Source organism: Cyanistes caeruleus, chromosome 11, assembly GCF_971803275.1.
Source record: "Cyanistes caeruleus chromosome 11, bCyaCae1.hap1.1, whole genome shotgun sequence".
NCBI classification, from domain to species: domain Eukaryota; kingdom Metazoa; phylum Chordata; class Aves; order Passeriformes; family Paridae; genus Cyanistes; species Cyanistes caeruleus.
Window position 1 is genome coordinate 6,932,431 of NC_141711.1, and position 18,520 is coordinate 6,950,950.

The 18,520-nt window shown below is 40.9% G+C and overlaps 1 protein-coding gene across 1 annotated transcript; it reads left to right on the forward strand.

Moving 5' to 3' along the window:
* Positions 1-7,059: 7,059 nt before the first annotated feature.
* On the forward strand, positions 7,060-14,784 carry THOC7 (THO complex subunit 7). Its single transcript, XM_086845923.1, has 8 exons — positions 7,060-7,265; positions 7,584-7,701; positions 8,297-8,424; positions 8,795-8,881; positions 9,870-9,927; positions 12,984-13,050; positions 13,161-13,230; positions 14,405-14,784. The coding sequence occupies exons 1-8, from the start codon at positions 7,247-7,249 to the stop codon at positions 14,470-14,472; spliced, it is 615 nt and encodes a 204-aa protein (XP_086702049.1). The 5' UTR covers positions 7,060-7,246; the 3' UTR covers positions 14,473-14,784.
* Positions 14,785-18,520: the final 3,736 nt, after the last annotated feature.

The window sequence follows — 18,520 nt, forward strand, 5'->3', positions numbered from 1 at the left end:
GCCTCAGCCAAACCAGCCTTCCCTTTTGGTACAAGCAGCTTGAGCCACAGCCTGGATCTGCCCCTTCTGGATCTGACAGTCTCTGCTGGAAATGCCCAGTTATTCTCTCATCACATTTTTCTTGAAGTATTTGTTTAAACCATCTGTTTAGATATGAAACTGAAACAATAGTTTAGAAGCTACATTTGGCCTACCAGAAAAAGAAAGAAGAGAATATGACATCTTCCTAATGCCACAACTTCACTTTGGGGTTTTACACTGTTTCCAGTCCTCACTGGTAGGCTAACAGTGGTCAGAAACAGAGTTCAGTGTTTTCCCAGGATCATGGAATCATAGAACCACAGAATATTATGAGCTGGAAGAAACCCACAAGGATCATTGAACCCCAACTCCTGGCCCTGTCCAGGACACTCCAACAATCCCTCCTGTGCCGGACAGTGTTGTCCAAACACTCCTTGAGCTCTGGCAAGTTTGGGGCTGTGACCATTCCCTGGGGAGCCTGTTCCAGTACCAAACCAGTGCCACCCATATTTCATTCAGCATTTTACAAATTAAAACCTGAGCAGGCATCACCCAGGCATGTAATCATGCCTCCAATTATTTCTATTTCTCTGCGCAGGCTTGTACCTCAGAAATCAGGGGTGAGAACGTGTGTCAGTGTATCATGTTTAATGGGAACTGTAAACTGTAGTTGTGCTTGAACATTCCCCATTGGCAAAGTTCCTCTATTACAAGAAAATAAACCATAAAATAATCCGAAGCAAAATATAAACCAAATTTAAAACAAACAGATGTTTATCAATAGACCTGATATTTTTTCTCCACCTCCTGAGAAAGAAGCCTTTCTTTCAACATCTCTCCATGGTGTGGCCAAGCTCAAAGCCTTGCAAAAATTCTGTCTTCTTTTACAGTTTGGGACTGTTTTTTAAAAAAAAAGAAAATAAATTTAACCAACCAATATTTTTAAACTTCAAAAAGCTGACTAAGAAGCTGCGCAATAGCTCTGATTCAGCTTTCTTAGCTGAGTCAAAGCATCTGGCCACGTGATTCAGAAAACACCGCTCTGAAGTCGGGCAAGAGCAACTTTCCAAAGGAGGAAATGCTTGTTTTCCCTTGTAATCATTGTGCAAAATTTCCTCAGTAGCACTCACAGTCATTTATTTAAACTTGATACAAGTCAATACGATATTCACAGCCCTCTTATTGTTCATCCAATGTTTCAAACCACAGTTAAATAAAAACATTTACCATTTGGCCCAATGCCAGCGAAGACAAACTCTTCTAAATCAGTGGTAAAACCTCATTAAATATCTGCCTCTTCCTCTGAAAACCCTGGCACAACACAGACCACTACCACAGCCATGAACTGAAGGACTGAGGAAGGAAAGAACAAAAATATGCTCTTTTTCATTAGTAAAATAAAATAGTCACCCTGAAACCATCCTGCCAACAAATTAAGAGAATGATAAATAACTGCCTATTCCTGTCTCTTGGGTTGCAATGCAAGATGTAACCAAAAGTATGTATTCTGTCTATCCATCTGTTAAGACCAGGTGTGGCAGTGTTCTTTATCTCTCCCATGGTCCATCTCTCAGGGGGATATCTTCTCTTATGGGCCATTGAGCCTCACTGCAGGACTGCTAAAATTACATAATCCCATTGTGAGATGCTCCACCCAGGGGAGGAGCCAAGCATTCCTACCTGGATATAGCCTGAGACTGGGAACACCACAGGCAGCCTTTCTCCAGGGGATTCCCAGAGGAAGACCAGACCCATCTACACCACTGGACCTTCAGAGGAATACTACACCCTTCTACAGGATCATTGCTTTAACAGAGCCACATCTGTCACTCCAGGACTACTGCAGCCACCACTTAATCAGACCAACCAACAGGGTGTCAGGTTGTATTCTGACTCTCTCTGTGGGTTTTTTTGTACTACTGTGTTTTTATTTTAATTTTCCTAGTAAAGAACTGTTATTCCTATTCCCATATCTCTGCCTGAGAGCCCCTTGATTCCAAGATTATAATAATTGGGGGGAGGGGGGGGGGGGTTTAACATTTTTCCATTTCAAGGAAGGTTCCTGCCTTCCTTAGCAGATACCTGTCTTTTCAAACCAAGACATCCTGTCAAAAAAACCTCCAAAATAATAAATGTCTGCTTTCTTATAAAACACATGAAACAGAATCACAGAACAGCATGAAATGCCACCCTAAAATTACCTAAGTCACTTTAAATCACAGAATGCAGACATCATGTGGTATCTCTGAGCCACTACAGAAGTAGCTGAAGTCTACAGTGTTAATGATTTTTAGATTAAAAGAAAATTCCAACCAGCTAATCTGTCTCACAGTAGCTTCATGACACAGAGTTTCTCAGGACACCTGTTAAAACACCTTGACTTTCTTGCTCAATAGGAATCTACCAAGTCCCTGGGAATAAGAATCATGACCCATGGTGCCACTCCTGCTAATTCCACTCCTCAAACAGAGCCCCTTTTGGCACACACACACAAGGCACAATTTCATTTGCATCCCTGCACCTGAAAGCTCTGGCTTCTACACTCAATACCCACACTGCCAGTATCATAAAATTTCAAGCTGAGTTTGACAAGCTTTAATAAATTAGTCACAGATCATCCTAAAATGTACAAAAATTGATCCTCAAGCTTCATAAATATTCAGTAGGATCCGGATATGAAATTTGGAAAGCTGTTACATAATTCCTGTGAAGATAGCTGAAAGAGGACAATACCAGAATGCCACCTGTGTAATTGAGATTAACTAAGACACAGAGCCCTTACTTAGAAAAAAAATATTTCAAAGGACCATGCATCACTATTTTTTGTGACTAAAATAAGCTTCTCTCCCTCCAGGAGAGAAGTAGAAGTGATAAAATGTTTTTATAATGAACAAAATAGTTCCAGGGCTAATATTTTGCAAAGTGCTTCTGTCAAAACTTCTGGAATTTTATAGGTTTCTTTCAGTTACAAAATAAAAATAACAAATAAAACCAATACTGTAGACCACAACTTGTAGTTTCACTATTATCTGACAGGAGCTTGGTTTTTAAAGTATGGGATTAACAGTACATTTAATCAATCTTGGTAACACAGACAGTAGACAATTGTTTATTATTATTAATTAAAATTGATTATTGTTCAGATAATAAAATGTTGCATTTTAAAATTATTGGTATTGTCACTACAGTCACTACAAGTATTTTCACCCTCCCTTCTGTCATTCTGCTGTAATTCTATGAAAATGGGCTGGCTCTACAGAAACACAAGGGTCCATGTCAGGAAAGCTTTTTGCAAGGCTAAGAACCACTCACTACTTTTTATACCTCAGTCACTGGATTGAAAAATTTCAGGTTTATCTGCCAAGAGTGACTATTTTAATATCTGCAGAATTAGACAGCCAGTGTCTTAGAATTTTTACAGAACAAGATGACAAGCTCTTGGAACACTGATTCTAATTTTCAGTAAATGCTGAGGCTACAGAAGACTGGAAAAAAAATAAAACACTAACATAATTTAAAGTGAGAAAAACAGCCTGATAGGTTAGCTTGGTATCAGCCTTGCACAAAATCCTGGTATATAATCAACAACAAAAAAAAAGGATGGTGGTAAAAAGTAATGCTAAACATAGGCTTACAGAAAATAGGTCTCGCTAAATAAATTTGGTATGGCTTTCTGACAAGAATATAGGTTGGACTGGATAAAAATATCCACAGTTTCTGACCTACTATACTTAGATCTCAGTAAGATTTAGTGCTACACTGAAGTCTGATTTAGAATTAGTCAACACAAAGAAAACCTGGAATCTAAAACCACCTCATGAATTATTAGGAAGGTTAAAGAAAAATATTTTAAATCCACACTGTCAATAGTTAAAGCTGTTTTCTTAGCTCTTAAAAATCCTAGCTCATTATAGCCTGGAATACTATAAAAAGCTTCTTCCCCTTTAACTTTTTGTGCAGTTGGGAAAAATAAATCATATACACACACAGTTAAAGAAAAAGGGAGGAGGTATAAAGTCACTTAAAACTTTTACTCTCATAGATTGTTTTTCAGGAAAGAAAACTTCAACATTAACAGATTTCCTCGATAAAAACATATCAGTGCACTTAAAAGCCATATTTTCAGGAACAAAAAAAAAAGTATACTTAAGAAAAATCAAAGCCAGTTCCACACACATGTAACATATTGCAGTACTAAACTCACCTAAGTTATACTTCTTGCATCCAGAGTCACCTGGAAACATTACAAAGGATTATTTAACACTTTTGACAAGGACAGATGCGCAACAAATTATTATGTATAAGCTGCTCCAGGATTTTACCATATGGCACACATAAAAGAATTCAAGGAAAGAGGGAAAACTGAAGGATATTTTAGCTTGGTTGGAAGCACACACAGGTACTTATTCCAAAAGAGCTAGCACAGTCAGGTTCTATCCCCTGTGCAAGACATTTTTCCCTACTGTGTGAATCTACACTACTGATGCTTTAGAGAAGGTCCAGTGCTACTCAGTGATTCAGCTGGTCAGTTGAAGGATTATATAAAAGACTGCAGCTGATAGAAAGTGGTGAAGGACAAATAAATAAAAGTAAGTCAATCCTGTTCCAGAGATCTACATCAAACATCACACTGAATTAATGGCAAAGACATGGATGTATTCAGCCCAGTGCAACACCATCCACACAGGAGAAACAAGGTTTGTTTCACACTTACAAAATGAGGAATTCTATTTGGAAATGGAGCAAAGCAAAACAAAACCTCCTAAGACAGAGTGAATTCTCAAAAGTGTATAGAAACCCAGCAAGGTGGAACTGGCTTCCCAAGCAAAAACATCTCATGGATATTTAACATGTCAAAACAGAGCAGGAGAGAGAACAGGCTGCTGCATCAATACCCAGCCTTGGTGAGATTCTTGATGATGTATTTACTAAATTCTATTTCCATCCTAAAGGAGAAAAGCTAATGAACATCGATGATGTCTGAAAGCCCTCTCTTAAAAAGAAAAATAATGTCTTTGTTCTCAAAATTGTTCTTATGAGCCTAAGACCCAGAATAAAAAAATTCATAGAAACTCGTAATTAGTAACACATATGAAGAATGGTATAAAAGTCATTAAATATTATTAAGTAGTCATATGTACTGTATTCTAAATTAATTACTCAAGGACTATCTATTTGTCATTGAGGAGAGCTAATAAGACTATCTGACCAAGAGCGGAATGATGAACAAAAAGTGAGAGAAGATTGTATTGGATTAAATTACAGAAAATCACACAGAAGTTCTGAGATGATGAAATAAGTAATTGAGGATTTTCACCTACAATAGTCTTCAGTTCTGACCAATTTCTCTCTATGATAAAAACCAAAAGGCCTCAGAAAATGGAAAGAGCTCAGAGGTGTAAGAAAAATATTAAGTCTTGATTAAACTGAATGTTTCAAGATATTTAAGACTTCCAAAAGGAATTAAGTGGATAAAGAGAGAAAGGCAGTAACTGTACAAAATTTGCATAGAGAAGTTCAGCTAGGTCTTCTCACCCTTTGGCAAAATACTAGGCTGTACCATAGTAACCAAAGCCTTAAGAAAAACGAAGTTTTTAGTCAAACAAATTAAATGGCAACATAATCAGAGTTCATAAAAGTGAGCACTTTCAGCAGCACTTACATAGTTCACAAATGCATGGCCCACTGTTTGGCCCACACCTGGGTAAATGGATAGATTGGTAGGTTTTCATATAAAATTATATCACTCAACAATCACATAAGTGTACATAAAAAGTTCAAGAACAGAAGCCACTTATCCAAGTTTCTTATGTTGGAAACACTTTATTCCTAAAAGTTCTGTCGGAGTTTTAATGAGAATTCCCAGTAGCTTCCCTAGTAGCACCTTCCAAAGGACCTCCTGATCAGCTGCCTATTGAAGACAACACTTGAAACAATCTACAAATCCGTAAAGAGCTGTTAAATGCCTCTATCCAGAACAAAAAAACGCCTCTTAATCACTCACAGCTCTAAAACCAGGAACTAACAGATTACAGCACATATTAACTTCGTTCTTTTCCCACCCTGATTTTTCCCCACCACTCTAAAACTGTCAATGAATAGTGCTAAGCAGAACAAGACCATAAGCCACTTAGCTGTCCAAACCAAAATGAAGAGGGGATAGAAAGGTGTGATATACACTACAGTAACATTACCAGCACTGTCCAAGCATCCAACTCTATGGACCAAAAGCCTTAAATTCACCACATGGTATCACCTTAGTATGTCTTCAGACACCTCTAGCCACTTTTTCCAGCACCATCTTAAGTTTGCCAGGACAGGAAGGAACAATTATTGTTCCTATCTGCTGATCATAGCCAAACTCGCCAGGAAACACCAGAAAAATGAGTTTTTGCACGCCCCAGGCCCTGCTGCATGTCCTCCCAGCAGCGAGCGGGGATGAGCCCGAGGGCGGCCGGGGAGGCCAGCCCAGCTCCCCGGCACCTGCGCCACGGGCACGTCCTCCACATCCTCACCAGGGAAAAGGCTCCGAGGAGCCAGCGCTCCCGCTCCTTCCAGCCCCCACAGGGGATCCCACCACCCTAACAGCGCCATGTCCACGACACCGGGCACCGGGACGGGACCATCCACCTGCTCGCTGGGTCATCGCCACCACGGCGATGTCCGCCTGCCTCCTTGCGCCGTCACCACCATCACTGCAGGTGGGACGACACCGCCGCGGCCGTGCGGGAGCCCTGTGCGGGGAGGTCGGGAGCAGCGAGGGCGATGGTGGCGGCACCCCGGAGAGGGCACCCCGGGGAGGACACCCCGGAGAGGACACCCCGAGCTAGGGCCGTGGCGGGAGGGCAGCGGAGGCGCCCCCGCTGCCGGCGGCCTCGATGTCGCGGCACCATGTGCCGGGGGCATGGCGGGGCGGCCGGGCGGGGGGCGGCGGGGCCGGTGCGGGTGGCGGGGGCGGGGAGGTGGAGCCTGGCTGCGGGACCGCCGCTTCCCTCCCCCGTCGGGCGCTCACCTGGCGGGGCCGCCCCTCGCCAGGGGGCCGGTTCCACGCGGGGCTCGGGGCTCGCCCGCCCGCCCTCCCCGGGCCGCGCGTCCGCCGCCCGCCGGCTCAGGCCCCAGCAGCCGCCGCCTCCCCCTCCATGGCCGCCGCTCTCGCCGGCTGCATTGTGGGAAGCTGACCTCACTCGCTGCTGCCGCCGCCCCGCCGGCTCCGGCACTCGCCGCCATGGGGGCCGTGACCGACGGTGAGACCTCCCTCCCTCCCTCTCGCCATCCTCCCCTCCTGACTCCCGCCCCGCGCCGCGACCCCCGCCGGGGCTCCCCGCAGCGCCGCGCCCCCCCGCCCGCCCTCCGGGGAGCGGCTGCCCGCGGTCCCCGCGCCCGCCCCGGGGCCGCTCACCCCACAGGCGGGCCTCCATGGCGGCCCCGGGCCTCCGTGCGCCCCGGCCCCGCGGCTCAGCACATCCGCCCGCCCGGGCTCCGGGAGTCGCTCCCTGGAGGGCCGGGAGGGAGCCGGGAGCCGGCTGCCATGGCGTGAGGGTTTAACAGGAGTTTTTCCTCAGATGAAGTTATCCGCAAGCGGCTGCTGATCGATGGCGATGGAGCTGGTGACGACAGGCGGATCAATTTGTTGGTGAAGAGTTTCATTAAGTGGTGTAATTCCGGATCTCAGGAGGAAGGGTATCTGTTGTTTTGCTTTGTGTTTTTAAGTCTTGGAACCGCTTAGCTTGCGTTTCAGTGGAAAGCAGGGCTCGATCCATTTGGAAGAGATCCGTGTTAAAACGTGCACAGCTGCTTTTCCTTGGCTCTGTGGTGTTTCCAGGACAAACGCCGAGGGCTGTGCTGGGAGAGGAGGGCTACAGACGGGTCCGAAATCACTGAAGGCTGCGGGCTGTGTCTGAAATCTGCCAGCACCGCTCCAGTGCCCTCAGGATTGCTGTGCCTGCTGCGTGATCCAGCCGGGAGCCCCGCTCTTATAACGGGATCATGACTCGGATATTTTAGTTGGCAGTTCTGCGTTTGTTCTCTTAGAGAAGGGAAATACTGCTGGTATTTCTGCTGCTGTCGTTCTCCTTTTTTTTTTTACGCCTAAATTAGGTAACTCTTCTAACTGAACTTCCAAAAAAAATTATACACTGAATCTTTGAAGTGTTGTCTTTATTAAATAATTATTATTTAGAAGTCCCATATGCTACATGAAGTTTTGTTTTCTTGCTCTGTAAAGTTAGGAACTATATTGATGATGCTTGGGAGTAAATGTTTTGTCTGTTTTCAGATACAGCCAGTACCAACGAATGCTGAGTACTCTATCACAGTGTGAATTTTCAATGGGAAAAACTCTTCTGGTGTATGACATGAACCTAAGAGAGATGGAAAATTATGAAAAAATCTATAAGGATATAGGTAAACATGAAAAAATGTTACTGGTTTCTGTTTGACAGTTTCTCTTGTGAGTAAGCTCAAGCCAGTTCTGGTGAACATAATATGGACATCTGATGAGTGGTGTGGAGTTTTTTGGGATTTGTTTTTTCCCTACTAGATAACACTCATATACGTGCTATAAGCAACTTGGAATTATGTAAAATACAAAAATACATACATACAAACACGAGGCTTTTTTAACCTGTTGAAGTGTATATAGGTTTTAAGCTGATGGAGCTAACAAGACACCATGTCACAAACAGCTCTTTTTTAGTTTAGCAGATTACCTTATTTACTTCTATTGTTTGAATTCAACATAACTCTTTCTTCCTTTTTTTTTTTTTTTTTTTAGAAAATAGTATAGCTGCAGCTCATGAGAAGATATCTGAATGCAAAAAACAAATCCTTCAAGCAAAAAGGATTCGAAAAAATCGCCAGGGTAAGGCATCATGTCTGTATGTACAGTGGTAGGCTTCATTGTTTTCTTATCTTTTAGAATACATTGTATTGGAAAATAGATTCTAAATGTTTGGAAGTGCAAGGCATCATGGTTGCTATCATCAGCCTGGTGGGTTCCACTCACTACTGAATGTTTTGGATGGGTGACACAGGCGGGATTGAACCAGCTCTCAATGACATCCATCATCAGGAAAACCTAAAACAGTGTCCTTTCTGAACACCTGTTTTAAGAGGTGTATTTTTTTCCCACTTTTGAAATTATATACTCATCATTCATTGATACCTAAAATACTCTAAAGGATGAGCAGTTGAGAAGAAGCAAAAATTTGCTTTTTCATGATATGCCAATGAAATGCTAAAAGGAAATTTTAGAAATATAACATGAAAAGTTTTAAATACAACTGTTTAATCAATGCTGTGGATACTCTTGAGCTCAAGTGGAAATTAAAATAACCTTACCCAGTAGGAATGTGGAGTTCTTACATCTTCACAAACAGATCTGAAGTGTTTGCTTTTTGATATATTCAGTCCAGTCTGCAGCACAAATTTTCCCAGGTGAATTAAGTAGTTGCCATATATATGGTCTTACTATCAGGAAATGGCTGTGTTAGTTGCCTGTATAAGCATAATATTGTTCCTAAAGTGTTATAGTTTTTTAAAAAATCCTAAAAATTACAAAAAAAAATCCATGCTTCATTTTGTACTTTTTTCTAAAAATCTTTAATGTTCATGTGTAACATCAGCACCATTTTCTGTACACATACATTTGATTGTATCTAAAGCCAATGTTTATGAATTAGACACAAAAGACTAAGTGTGCAGTAATGCAGAGCTATCTTAAGGGGTTTTGAAAAACATTAAAACAGTTTTTCAAGGAGAAAGAATCTGCCATTCTGTGGTTCATGACTTTGGGTCCTTGAATCCATAATTTCAGAAGTATTTAGATTAACTATTTCAATGTCTTTCAGAATATGATGCATTGGCCAAAGTCATACAGCATCACCCAGACAGACATGAAACACTAAAGTAAGTATAAAACTACATTAAACTATAATAGAGCAGTAAACTTGAAGTCACCAGACTTGATATTTCCTTGATTTCAGTTTGACCTTTCCTCACATTTATACAGTTTCTTTGACACAATAAAAACTTGTGTTTCTCTGCCCTTAGGAGCTTTCCTTAGTCTCCCATCTGTATGGGTCAGAAGCATTGCTAATTGTTCTGTAGTTGAAATTTTTCCACTGTTAAGGTGAATAAGTGGACTGAGATGTAAATGCACATCTGATGTCAGTTTACCTATGAGTCAAGAAAAGACTAATGGTGGGATGTCCTTTAACTTGCACCAGCCAGATTCAGTAGTCACTTGAAATGGGTAACACACAAGCAAGGAATGAGAGAAATCAGGAGAAAGCTCCTAGAGTTCTTTTTAATGTTTTCCTTCTGGTCGCTGTTCCTGCATGCCTGGTTATAAAAGGCTGTGTTGTGCACCACACAGAACCTGCCCTGGCATGCAGGTCAGACCTACCTGTTGTCCAACTCGTCTGGCATGTAACTCACAGTGCTGCTTGTCACATTCTGGGTTTGCATCACTGTCTGTGCTTTTGGGGCAGTTGTGGGGAGATTAACTTTACTGAGCCATAGAAATATTCCAGGACTTATTGCATCTATGAGTTTGTTGTTCTTAAACTGATTAAAGATACAGTGTGGGATTACTGTTCCCATTTAAGTGCAGCTGTGCACTTATCCTGTTCCCACTTATAGTGAAATTGCCCAGGGAGGCTGTCTTTGCATATTCCATAGCCTTTCATAGCAAATGGAAGTGTTTTGGTTATGCTATTACCCTAATAATAGCATTTTTATAGCTCTAAGCCACTGACAGTATTTCACACATTTCTTTCTTGTATGTTGTTTTTCTGTGCCTTGATTTCATTACCCCAACTTTGATTATTACAGGCAATTCTCATGAGGCTTAACTACTTCTTACTTCATTAGTCAGCATGTGATATTTATCAAGTGAGACTTTAATAAAGAAATACCAAAAATGCAGCTTTTCAGACAAGTCAATTAAAAATAGAAACAACTAAATGAGAGAAGTTGTGACTGCCCCATCCCTGGAAGTGTTCAAGGCCAGTTTGGATGGGGTTTTGAGCAATCTGGTCTAGTGAAAGATGTCCCTCCCCAAGGCAGGGGGTTGGTTTATGGTCCCTTCCAACCCAAACTATTCTATAATTTTGTGATAAATTATACTTTTTTTATTTTAGAGGATGCTGAGTTGTTTGGGTTTGGAGGGATTATTCTAATTTTGCTTAACATATGCAAGCATAAGTTTCTTAAGCAAAGCTAGAAGGAGTGGTAAGTTACAGCTGGTAAGAATGCAGTCTATAGGAAGGTGTACAGAAAATGACACAATGAACCAAAGGCCACCCTAAATTCAGGATAGAGGAAGCCTCACTAACAATGTCACACTTTTCACAGAACTCTTAATCACTAAGAATACTTGAGAAATCTTGTGAGAAGAAACAGAAGGGTTTATTGCAAGAGTTACATTTATAGCTTTTGCAGGTTATGTGGCATAATAGGACAAAGTTTAGAAAACCACTTTCTTTATGCTTTTAAGTGTCTGTTTCTTGGAACAACAAGTCATACAGCACAAAAGAAGCTGTTAACAGCTTAGTCACAAGTAGTGCACAGGAGCCAATTCAGGAAGTGATAGGAGCTGAAGTACTGAACAACAGTGCCCACAGTGTCATTAGATGCAGTATCAGAAGAGCTGTTCAGAGGACCAAGAAATGACACTGAGTCTTAAAAAAAGGAGATAGGAAAGTAAGAAGGCTAAACAAAGATTTTCTGGAATGTAAAGTGAGTAAGGAGCTTGAATGTTACTAGAAAAAAAGTCTGTCCTTTCTCAGTCTACTTACACCTGACAACACAGTGTAAACAGCAAGATTTGGCTAAGTGGAAGTTTTTCAGAAACTAGAAACCAAATGCTTCCAAAATCAGTGTATGAGCCCATAAGCTGTTAGCTTGCTTCCATCAAAGAAAGGAGTAATGTCACACACAGCTCTCTTAGGTATTCCCATTGAGGTCCATGGGCTCAAAAAAACAGCACCCTCAGGCAGCACTAAAATAGACCTTTTCCCACCCACAGTGAGGTACTTAGGATTGGAGGACTTTTTGTGGTTGCTTACCCAGGCTAGTTGCAGCAGCTGTCAATGGCTTCAGGAAAAAGTGTTGATTTCCTTGTTGACCCTTCTATGACTCTGCTTGCTAATGAGTCAGGGATGATCAGCTTCAGTCCACTTCACCTTTTACAGGAGCAGTTTGCTCTCATTGCATGGTGCATAAACTATGATAGGCATTGGAAGCAGAAGGACCAAACTGTTGGTTTGGCTGTAAGAGTTGGTGCTCCATCTTCATTTGAGAATATTATGTATATTATGAGAATATTATGTATTCATTTGAGAATATTATGTATTGAGAATATTCATTTGAGAATAGCAGGTACCATATTATGGTACCTGCTATTCTTTGCCTCAGAAAGGGTTGTGGTGGTCCAGGGTGAGCTCAAGTGAGAACAGAAGGTTCTTCCCTCACAGGGTGGTCAGACACTGAACAGACTCCCCAAGGAAGTGGTCACAGCACCAATCCTGACAGAGTTCAAAGAGCATTCGGACAGTGCTCTCAGCACAGGGCATGACTCTTGGGGTATCCTGTGCAGGGCCAGGGATTGATGTTCCTTGTGGGTCCATTCTGGCTCAGGATATTCTAAGACTCTATGAATCTCCTTCTTTAACTTGTATTGTAGGGTCAAGTAAATAACATGTTGTGTCAGGGCTGGATTGTTAAAAATGCCTAGGGTACAGCTGTATTCCAGCTTGGAGGCCTAATTTTTTGTAAAAGTCCTGAAATTACAAATCTAGAACATAACAGTTTAATAGTTAATGAAGTGACCTTACCTCTAAATAATTTCACTTGTTTTATGTAAACGGTTTATTTTATAGTTCTTTCTCCTCTACTTAGAGCAAATCTGTTTTGCAAGAATTTTACAGAATTTTTAAAGAATACTCTGACAATCTTTTCAGGCAGCTAGAAGCTTTGGGAAAAGAACTGCAAAATCTTTCTCACATTAAAGAAAATGTTGAAGATAAGGTAAGTTTTTCATAATAATTTATTAGGAATACAATAAATGTAGCATCTGTTATGAGTTGTTTGGCTGTATGTGCTCTCTGCTTCCTACAACATGTATTTTACCATTCCAGTTGGAGCTGAGAAGGAAGCAGTTCCATGTTCTCCTGAGCACCATCCATGAACTTCAGCAAACCCTGGAGAGTAAGTGCTGTTCTTTGGTTTTAGCAGATCAAAAGGAATCACAACTTCCAGCAGGGGGATAGCTCTGTGCAATTGAGGACGGTGACCTCTTGCATTGGCAGAATTTTTTCCCCAGTAGTAATCCAGAGCCTGAAGACTGCTCAGTTTTGGTTTTTTTTTCTTCTGCAAGCTACCCACTGTGCTGTTTCCTGACTAGCTTCAGATTAATTTGTAGGCAGCAGAATTCTTTAAAATGTGAGGATGGAGAATAGCAATTTGAGGTTTGTTTGTTTGGTTTTTTTTAATAGAAAGTATTTCTTACAGAAAATTATTCTTGTGCATATTTCCAAATTTAATTTTATAATTCCTATTTCTGTAGTTTTGCACATGTCACTACTATCATGGTATCATTTGAGGCTTTACTAAAAAGAAATTGAAATACAAGGAAGACTCAGACTGTGGATCTGTGATAGAGTGGGGACTAAAACTCAGACACAAGAGCTAAATTCAGGAATTGGTCATACTCATCTTTTGTCATACAAATACTTAACATTTTCAAATCAGCACTAACTTTTCATACTCTGATACAGGTAATATTGTTTTAAATATTATTTGCTGTATATTTGCCATGTCTTTCAAAGACAGAACAATTGGTGCAGCCTCTGAGCATGACCTGATTAAATGCAGAGAGGACTGTAATAGCAGACTTTCATTCTCTAAGATCTTCTTAAGCAGAATGAACTGTTAATCCTAGGTGCACTTTAGCAGAAGGTCATTGTTATTACGTGTTACTAACACTTGCTTAAGTATTAGTCTTGAAAATGAAAATTCATATGAATGTATAGATCACCTTTCAGGATTTTGTGAAGAAAGTAGCAGTTCAGTGCAAAGACTTCAGTATAAAATAAACCATTAGTAGGCAAAGAGATGAAGGGGTTGGAATCAATCTGGTACCATTTGTTTCAATTGATACTATAGAATTCAACCCATATTTCCAGTAATAGCTGTTAAAGATAACATCCTTAAAAACTTTGAAGCATTTTTTTCTTTGTTTGAACATAGCATTTTATAGAATGAGATACTCAACTACACATTTAAGGCAATCAAAATAAAATATTTAAGTGGGACAAAGTTCTGCAATATAGTCTGTATATATGAACAAGCATGTTTGACTAACAGTAATATTGAATTTTAGATGATGAAAAACTTTCAGAAGCTGAGGAATCCCAAGAAACTCAGTTGGAAGCAGAGGCCAAGCAGTAGATGTCATATGAAGACTGACAATACAACATAAGAAAGTCCAAGTATCTTCACTTTTTGTTGAAATCAACAGTAAGAGATGGAGCTGGAAATAGTTTCTTACTGCTCCTGTGAATTTTTGTATAAAAATATGTGTTTTGTATATGCTTTAGGGGAAAACAGTTGCAGATGTTTGCAGACAGGCACTCAGTGTTAATCCACAAACTTTGTAATTTGTGATAAATATACTTTGTTTCATAAAGGATGAAGCTTTTACACCATACTTGTGAACTAAAGTGTTTGCAAAACTTTGCCAATAAAAGGTGTTTTCACAGATTTTCCTATTTTTAGTCTGGATTGAGCCTTATAATAAGGGCTTATTTTCTTACATGACATCAGACTGAGGGCAGTGCATTTTTCATGAGTCCCAGCTTCCATACCCTGTTCTAGATGGGACCTAAATCTGAACTAAGTAGGCTCTTAGTTTTTCAAAGTAGCTGTGATTTTAGAACTTACTGTGACTAGAGTAGAATTTCATAGTTTCACATAAAAGAAATTACTTCTATAGAATTCATACTTACTAAAGATCATAAAAAACCAAAAATGATACTGCACTTGGTTTAATTTTTTCCTCAAAGTGATGCAAAGAACTGCAGTGATCCAAGCCTTGCTCTTCTATGTTTGTTGTACCACATCAGTAGTCACATTTTTAAAATGGCATGTTTAAAATGTCAATTTAAAAGCTTTGTTCTTGAAGAACCAGGAATCTAATCCTGATACCATTTATAATTTTCTTCTGGATTTTATCTGTCAATTGACTATTATCAAAATACATCATAATTTCTGAAACATGTTGAAACCCCTCTTTACTCATTATGAAAAATGGAAGTAGTAGCGCAATAATCATGATGTTAAAGAATCAGAGATACTTTTGTTATTAATAGGCAAAGTGGAATCTGTCCATCCACCTGGATCATCCTAATGCCTGAGCAATTGTTTGGGAATGGGAAAAGTTTCAATGTTCCCCAAAAGAGAAGAGAATGGAATATGCTCTATGCTTTTGTAAAGCAGAGGGGAAGGAACAAGGTTCAGCACTAGGTCATGTTCTAAAACACTAAATGGAGTCTTCCAGTGGTTTGGGTAAAGGAAAACATTTTGGATGTCACTCAAACTCTGCCACAAGCATATGTGGTTCAAGTGCAATAATAATGTTACACAGAATAGAGCTGCTGTCTCACTAGGGGACAGCTGAGGGGGATTTCCACAATTGAGACTTCAGGCATTTATAACCTAGATGCTACATAATTCCCACTCTCAGTGGCTGTGGATCTGTGTGGATTGGGCTGAACAGACATATCTGAGCTTGTTTTGCTCACATTCCAAGTTTTCTAGAGGCAAGGCAGCTGAATAAGAAGTCACACAACTTCAGTAGCACAGTACAGCCCTGAACTAATAAGCTGTCAGAAGTCTTCTAGTTCACAGCTGGTCAGCTCAGAACACAAGCTCAGGTTTGCCTGATGGAGCCTGTACAGACATGCAATGTTTCTCAAGCACTACAAATTTGGCAGGTTGAGGGGTGGCTAAGCAGACAACAGGTATTTAATAGGAGAGGTACACCATCAAAAAGTATTGTTTACAGGGTTTTTCCCCTCCTAAAAGCAGGGAATAATAAAATACTTTGTAAAGCAGCAACACTAAATTATTGCCAAATCAGGGAGGAGTCATTGTCATGAATGTATAAATTATGAAGATCATAAGTCACAAGGACTCAAGGACAATTTTAAAGCATATTAAAGTTTTTCTTTAGAAAAATGGCCTCCATGAGCTATCTGGACTGTATTCTGGTGCAGAGAAGGATGATATTCACCAGGTAAAAACAGTCTCTGTAACAGTGAAAATCTCAAATTTTTCCATTCATTTTTTTACACAATTCTTTGGAAGTTACTTGGATCAGTCAAGTATCTTATCTCAGCTACAGAGCTGTGCGAGTTCTGACCTGACCAGAAACATGCCAACACCTAAGTCTGTCCCTCTAGTAAGGAATATTTACAGACAAGTAAGAGAAGCAATACAAATGCATGGCAAATAAATATATTCTAGTTCAAATCACAGTGATGCAGACTTGAGAAGAAATTACTGCCCTAGAAAATCAAGTTGCCCTAGTGCAATGTGGCAGCAAGAAGGTGATGGCACTGGGCCAATCAAAGAAAAAGGTAACATCAATTCAGTGCAAGCACAGCCTCAGTAGAACACCCAAAATATTTGATCCTATTTTTTCAGTATTTATACCTCTAACCTCTTGAACATTAGATTTGTGCCAAAAAAGAAGAAAAACCAAATGGAATTCATATACCAGCCAGTATTTAACCTGCTCTGTTACCAAGACTCAGGTTTCAACTTTGAATCTGCCCTGCATATGCTGGAAATGTGTATCTGCATGTCCTTTAACCTTCTGTTCCAGAAGTTTTCTGTGTGTCACAATTGCAAGGCACACATGATGGTCACTGTTACATCCCTGCCTGGAAAGTTCTCTGTCATGCTGCTTACCTGCATTGACTGTAAATCTACATGTATAAAAACCCAGGTACATAAATGCAGAATCTCAACAGCCATACTATTTTAAAAAGCTGTTTCCTGGATTTATGATTTGCCTTGACCCTATCTAAACTGAAAGATTATTATATGCCTAAATGGTCTATCTCAGTGCCCTCGTCATATGGATACAAAAATACAAGCAGGGAGTTGCTGAAGTGATAAACTGACATTTTCAACACCAGAACTTGTTTTTCTGTCCTGTCCAAATGAGAGCAGCAGAGGGAGAGTGGAACATTGGACAGAACTGGTAACTTGGACAGGATTTGGTATAGACAGATTTAGCAGGCTTCATGAAGGGATGGAAAAAGGAGGAGAAAGAATGTCACTGTGACACACTGTCAAATGATGGGATAGCTCTGAAACCATGTTAATTTGAAGAAAGCTGCTGCCAGCAAAGAAAACTGAAAAAAAACCACCAAAACTCCAAAGATTTATGAGCTAGAAACTATGAGTTATTTGAGATACTTAGATACTTGTAAGTTTTTCAGATGTCAGAGCTGGCTTGTACCATGCCTTCCCTCCTTTACTCAAGGCTCAGCTGGGTTTGCTTTTCATATGAGTTTAATAAAATGAAGAAAAAAAATCAGCAATGGAGGCAAGTACTGTTAGTTTTGCTCTGGGAACCTGTGTGTTTTTTTCTTTCTAGACTAGCTGCATTAGAGACACATCCAGTGTATAAACCACTTTATAGATCCAAATGAAACAGACCCTGGGTAAAGCAAGCTAGCAACAGAGAAGTGCTCCACCTTTTGTACTTCACCCCAACTGTCAGAGGTGTTCTTGGGTTACCTCAGCCTTCATTTCCCAAGTCTGTTTTAATGAAGGTTGTTAGCACTTGCAGAATTCCCTCCACTCATAGCCCAGGGCTACACGGTGCAAAGGTAGAACAGAAAGGCTGCTCCTGTGTGCTGGGCAGTGCCACAGCAGCCTGGAGGCAAAGCCAGGTTTGGCTTTGGCTTGTGTCCACCCTGGCCTGGTGTGATTCACCTGCCTGCTGGCAGCAGGAAAGCATCCAGCAGGAGCATGGCTGTGTGAGGCTGTTCAGTGATGTGCCAAAGGCACGCGAGAAATGGGACACCAGGACATCCCAGCAAAGGAAACTCAGCATCTTGTACCACAGAGCTTCCCAGGTACTCAAGAGAGTCATCCTAAAGTCAGGGATGCAGTATGATGTGAAATTAGCCCGGGCTAGCAGACATCCTGAAGGCAAGGATGAGGGGCCTTACACCTCTGTGCCAGGTGAAACGATGGAGGGCTTGTTTCATGGAAAGAGCACCTCTGTACCTGTCCTGGCCAGCGGCAGCACCTCTTGTGCTGGGCAGCCGTTCCTGGCTTGAGTGGCAGGAGCCGGCCTTCATCGAGGAACGCACCAGGAAGGAACTTGGGAACAAACTCGTTTTTCCACACTTGTGACATTTATGTCTGCGTAGCTTTGGCGAGAGCCGCACGTTCGGAGGAAGCGAACCACGGCGGCTCC